The sequence below is a fragment of the Meleagris gallopavo genome, chromosome 5 (genome assembly GCF_905368555.1).
Source record: "Meleagris gallopavo chromosome 5, MGAL_WU_HG_1.1, whole genome shotgun sequence".
Classification (NCBI taxonomy): Eukaryota; Metazoa; Chordata; class Aves; order Galliformes; family Phasianidae; genus Meleagris; species Meleagris gallopavo.
The window spans coordinates 57,763,415-57,769,414 of NC_139408.1; the positions used below are offsets into that span (position 1 = coordinate 57,763,415).

General features: G+C 59.7%; 1 protein-coding gene across 16 annotated transcripts in view; it reads right to left on the reverse strand.

Moving 5' to 3' along the window:
* The window catches only part of TRIM9 (tripartite motif containing 9), a 32,934-nt gene extending 27,509 nt beyond the window's left edge, over positions 1-5,425 (reverse strand). For 8 of the 16 annotated variants that reach the window (XM_085225931.1, XM_085225937.1, XM_085225936.1 and 5 more), the window contains exon 1: positions 4,489-5,425. In XM_085225931.1, the coding sequence (XP_085082057.1) occupies positions 4,489-5,307 (819 nt within the window). In that variant the 5' untranslated portion in view covers positions 5,308-5,425. The remainder of the gene's footprint in view (positions 1-4,488) is intronic. The other 8 variants (XM_085225941.1, XM_085225940.1, XM_085225939.1 and 5 more) reach the window with 3 other exon arrangements.
* Between the last annotated feature and the right edge of the window lie 575 nt (positions 5,426-6,000).

Sequence of the window (6,000 nt, forward strand, 5' to 3'; positions counted from 1 at the left end):
CTGCTGTGCCCCCGGGCAGCACAAAGGGCCCTTTACCCACTGCCAGCATGTTTCTCATCTGCCCATCACATTGGGTGCTCTCATCTCCCAGTGTGGGCTGCCCAGACCAGGGATGCTCCCAGCACTTAATGACAGGCAGCAGCTATAACCTATCTACTCTTTGCAGCAGGGAATCTCCTGCCATTAACTGCAGAGAACCCAAGCAGCAAGAAGCCCCTGCAGGACTGGGGGATGCTAAGCACTCTGCAGAAAGGAGGTTGTTTCGAAGCAAAACCCACCTGCACTGCTTCTCACAGCAGATGGGCCACACGACCCGCCTGCACCTCCGGGTCAACCACGAGCAGGGTTCAAGTGAGGTTTTGGTGTCACCTGCAGGCAGAGCTCCTGGAACTCCCTTCAGAGCTGGAGGAAAGAGGATATTCCTCCGGAGAGCATAAGGAAAGGAGTCAAACAGCCTCCCAAAGAGCACTGCCTGGGCCACAGAGGGACCCATGCTCAAGACATTGCAAGCCACATTAACACCAGGCTCAGCGTTTGCTCCCATTGCTAATTCAGAGGTTTTTCAGGCTGGGGCTGTGCTGACAGGAGACTCCTGGATGACACTCTGCCTTGTCCCCTTTTCCAGGAGAGAGGGACAAGAATCAGTCCGTGGGAGAAGGACTGACCCCAGCCATGTGCTGAGATGCCTTTGGGACGCCCTAGCACAGACAGTGCAGCATAGCACTGTTCTCTCAAGTCCTAGAGCATTTCATAGAATCACAGAATGGCCTGGGTTGCAAAGGAGCACAGTGCTCACCCAGTCCCAACCCCCTGCTGTGTGCAGGTCACCAACCAGCAGCCCAGGCTGCCCAGAGCCACATCCAGCCTGGCCTTGAATGCCTGCAGGGATGGGGCATCCACAGCCTCATTTTCAAGGCTTCCCACTGGAACTGACAAAGCTACAGAGATTTACCCCTGCTCCAAGATGGCCCAGAGCCCATTTTCCTTGCAAATACCTAAGTGGGCGTCTCCTGGCACCGAGCACGGCGCTGGCTCCAAGAATGCCTTGTAGAACTTGCTGTACCACATTACCTTTGATTAATGGGATATTCTTGGATGCTCGTTCCTCCGTTAACTGAGGTTAAGCACAGCAGGAATGGCTGCTTGACAGAAAGCTGTTTTCTAAATAAATGCTCACGCGAGAAGGCAGCGTCACTTCCAGATCTGGGACTGGGACTTATGGATGTCAGGGGAAGTTGTTTGCTGTGAGAGTGGTGAGGTACTGGAAGAGCTGCCCAGAGAGGCTGTGGATGCCCCCTCCATCCCTGGAGGTGTTCAAGGCCAGGTTGGATGGGGCCCTGGGCAGCCTGGGCTGCTGTGAAATGTGGAGGTTGGTGGCCCTGCCTGTGGTTTGGGGGGGGGTTGGAGCTCCGTGATCCTTGAGGTCCCTTCCGACCCGGGCCATTCTGTCATTCTGTGACTGACAAGCTGTGCACACCCACTGACCTCAGTGACATTGCTGGCCATCCTCTGACTTCAGAGCAGCTGCCATCACCCCCAGCTCCCAGCCACAGGAGAACAAAGCAGCAGGGAGCTGCATGGCACGGCCAAAGGAGGATGGATGATCCCTGTGCTGCAGACAGAGTGAGGGCAGTGGGAATCCAGGACAGCAAAGCAAGGCTTGGGAAAGTGCAATAGTAAAAGATAAAGGATTCTCACTGCTTCTGTCTCAGCAGCAAATATTTTCTTTTGCAAACGCAAACAGACCTTTGTCTGGTAGCAATCCCTTGGGGTTTCCCACGAGCTCCAGGCAGGCTGATGAATAACACTGTCTCCTTGTTGCTGCCCACTGTTCCCCAGGCAGGAGCTAACAGGCAATGCAGTGTTTCCCAGCCTCTGGTTTGTCCCACATGTACAAAGCAATTGGGCTTAGCATCCGCAGAGCTCCTCTGCATCTCTTAGCCTGGCTGCATCAGTGCACGAGCTGGGGGCTAGGTAACACGGCTGCTAATTAGCTGCTAACCATCACCACAGCCAATTCAACAGCACACAACTACAGCCAGCAGGGCCAGTCACTGCTGCAAGGAGTGCAGAGATGCTGTGGGGATCCGCGACCTGAGAACAGTTTTGGGGCTGGGGGGGCTGTGAGGTCCCTTCCAACCCAACAGCTCCCCCATTTTGGGGTTTTCCCTCTCTCTCTCTCACCATCAGCAAGCTGCCAGGCCTGCCCTCACCACGCACTTCCCAGTAAGCACAAGAGGAACTCAGATGTGTGAGGAATACATGAGCCAGCTCCATCTTGTGCTTCTGCTTCTGACATGACGAGCAGCACCACGTCTTCCCAGGGCAAAACCCAGACAGCTGTGACGTGTACAGAACTGGGACAATTCCGATTAAAACTGTTTCTTTCTTTGCTTCTCTGAACATTTACCCATGTTCCCAACAGCTGTCCTGATGGGAAGGTAGGAACAGAGAGGATTTCCAGCTTAGAAATCCGAGCTCCCTGCATTATATGACATTGTATCTTAGTACCAATTATTCTGAAATGATTTCTTTGCTTTCAGAGGGAAGCGAAAAGCAGGGCAGTTCCCAAAGAGCTGTACTAAAAGCCCTTTGGTCTCCACCCCATTTTCAGCCAGAGGGTGGTGAGGCACTGGAACAGGTTGCCCAAGGAGGCTGTGGATGCCCCATCCCTGCAGGCATTCAAGGCCAGGCTGGATGTGGCTCTGGGCAGCCTGGGCTGCTGGTTGGCGACCTGCACACAGCAGGGGGTTGGAACTGGATGAGCACTGTGCTCCTTTGCAACTCAGGCCATGCTGTGATTCCATGACCACCCGCTGACTCAGCAGTGATTGACAAGGCCTGGCAACCCTGCATTTATACACTTAATGGAGCAGCAGCCCAGCAAGCCATGCTCAGGTCAACATGGGCTCCTGTGAGAATCACATTCATCTCAGGTCACAAACGACGAGCACAGATGCATCGCGAGGATTACTTTGCACAGAGCACTGTGATATGAGAGAGAAGGCAACAGCTGACACCTCTGCCCCTTCTCATGGTCTGTAGGTGTGTTACAGGCACTCACAACAGCAGGAAGGTGGGGCAGAAAGGGGCAGCCACCTCTCCTGCAGGTTTGCCTTGCTGCCAAAGGGCCAGGCTCCCCAAAACACCCGGGGAGCTCCAGCTTCAATTCACAGGCTGTTGGCTCTGGATGCACAGCCCTAACCCAGGACGCAGCCTGACTCATCCAAAGCTGGGGCAGTTTCACTACACAGCATCTCAAGGAGCGCTCCTGAGCACTGGAAGTGAAATCATTCCTTCAAATTAAAATAAACAAATAAATAAATGAGTCACATTTAATGCCAACAGAACTCTTTCCGCTCCCCTAACAAACACGCAGTGGGAAATGGCAGTGAATTCAGGCCCTGTCCTATCCCACAACCAAACTGACTACCTGCAGAAAGGCAGGCGTGACTTCACAGTCTGATTTTCAGGTAGATGCATAGGAACTCTCAGCAGCAGCAACACGGCAGCTCCATGCCTGGCAGCATCAGTGAGATACTGCACTGGCAAAGTGATAGGTGCTCCCTGCAGAACAAGCCATGCTAAGCAGGCTTGCAAGGGCTGACCCCGCAGCAGCTGAGTGCACACAGCATCGCCCAGGTGTGCTCACCTGTGCTGGATCTGCACCTAACAACGGGGAGGTGAGTGCTGGTGCAGGCTGAGCTGTGTGCTCATGGCAGCTCTGTCCCCAGCTCCACCAGCCTCTCCTCCAGCAAGGCCCTGTGTGGGAGTGACTGCACTCTGGAGCTGATCAGCATTCAGGGGATGCCACCCTCCTCCTCCTCCTCCTCCTCCTTCTCCCCCCCGTGAGTCAGTGTGCAGGAGGCAGGCAGCCCTTTCTCACTGTCAGCGTGCTGCAGGTTGGCTTTGCCCTGAATGCCCAAGGAGGCTGTGGATGCCCCATCCCTGCAGGCATTCAAGGCCAGGCTGGATGTGGCTCTGGGCAGCCTGGGCTGCTGGTTGGCGACCTGCACATAGCAGGGGGTTGGAACTGGATGGTTCACAACTAGAAAAGGGCAGATTTCGAATCACGAGGTCGGAAAAGACCTCTAGGATCATCAAGTCTAACTGCCAACCCATCACCACCAGGGACAGGACTTGGTGGGACTGAGTGCCACATCTGCACAGCTCTGCAACACCGCAGTGACCCCAGCGCTCCCTGGGCAGCCGTGCCACTGCAGCACCGCTCTACCCAACCTGGTGCAACATCAGGCATCACCTCCCGTCCTGAGAAGCCAAGGGGAAACCCTTCACTCAGAGCGCAGCGAGGCCCCGGCACCGCTCACGGCCGTGGGTGCCCCATCCCTCGAGGTGCCCGAGGCCGCGGATGGGCTGCGGGCATCCCGAGCTGGGGGGCACCCAGCCCACGGCAGGGGTGGGAGGGGCTGCGGGCCGCGAGCGCCCTTGCAGCCCAACGCGCTGCGATCGCTCGCCGCGACCCCTCACCTTGTGCAGCTTCCACATGGCCCCCAGCGCCTTCACCTCGTGGCTGGAGTGCTTGCCCTCCTCCAGGCACTGGTAGCACACGGGGCTCTTGCACTGCACGCAGTACATGCTGTGGTTCTCCAGCTCGTGGTCCGTGCACGTGGAGATCTTGCGGGGGCTCAGACGGCGGCCGACGCGGCCCTGCGCGGGCGGCACCAGGCGGTGTTTGGCCAGGGGGCCGCGGGGCGGATGGCAGCGCAGGCGGCACGGCTCGCAGTAGAAGACGTCGCACTGCTCGCACATGACGGCCGCCTCTTTGGGCGCCTTCTCGCACAGCTGGCAGCGCAGCGCCGCCGCCCGGCCCTGCTGGTAGCGATCGATGACGCCCTCCAGCAGCCGGTTGCGGGGGAAGCCGCGCAGCCCGCGCTCGTCCAGCACCAGGCTGCGGTGGCACTGCGGGCACGTCAGGCACGCGTTGCGGGGCGGCGGAGGCGGAGGGGCCAAGGCGGCGGGGGGCGGCGGGGCGGCGGGAGGGAAAACCCGCACGCCGTTGGGGGATTTCTGGCACGGGGTGGTGGGAGCGCTGGCGAAGCCGCCGTAGGAGCCGTAGCCGCTGTCCGCCTCGCTGTAGAGGCTCATCTTATCCAGGTCCAGGTAGTCGTAGTCGGAGACGGCCGAGCCCGACGCGCGGCGGCTCTGCGGGGATTCCGAATCCGGCGTCTGCACCAGGATGTTGCGGGCGCACGCCTGGCACAGGTTGTGCGAGCAGGGCAGGATGATGGGCTCGCGGTAGAAGGAGCCGCACACCGGGCATTTCAGCTCCTCTTCCATCTCTTCCATAAGGGGGAAAAGGCGACGCGCGGCGCCGGCCGCGGCACTGCCCGACGAGACACCGCACCGCACCGCGTCCCGGCGCCGACTGCCCGCCGCCCGCACGCCGCCCCGCCTCGCCCCGCCCCTCCCCGCCCCGCGCCCTCTCATTGGTTCGCTGACAGCGGGGAGGCGGGCGGCGCGCCGCTATTGGTTGCCCCGCCCGTCCGTCCGCTGGCGCCGCTGGGGGGGGCCGTACTCGGGGCTGCGGGGTCGGCGCTGGGGCGGCCGGCAGCCTCCGCCGCAGTCCCGGTTTTACCCGAGCGAACGGCCCCGCCGCCCCCCGGGCCGCCCTCCGTCCCCGCCCAGCCCTGCGGGTTCCCCCCAAGATGGCGGGGATGTTATCACCGTCGTTTGCCCGCTCCCCTTCTGCAGCCCGGCAGCCTGCGGGAGGGTTCGCTTTGTCTGCGGGTGTCGGCGATTAGAGATCGGGATCGAACGTGAAGATATCTCCGGGAGCGCGGCGGGGTGCTGAGCCGTGCTAAAAAACCACGACGGTGCAGTGTCTCTAAGACCCATCGGGAAATGACAGCAGTTGGGGATCGGGATGCGCTCCCGTATCCCCTCCAGCCTTCATCCCAGCCTTTATCCCAGCCTTCATCCCAACCGCATCCTCCAGCCGGGCTGTAGGACACGAGGAAGGCAGGGCTGGGGAAATCGATG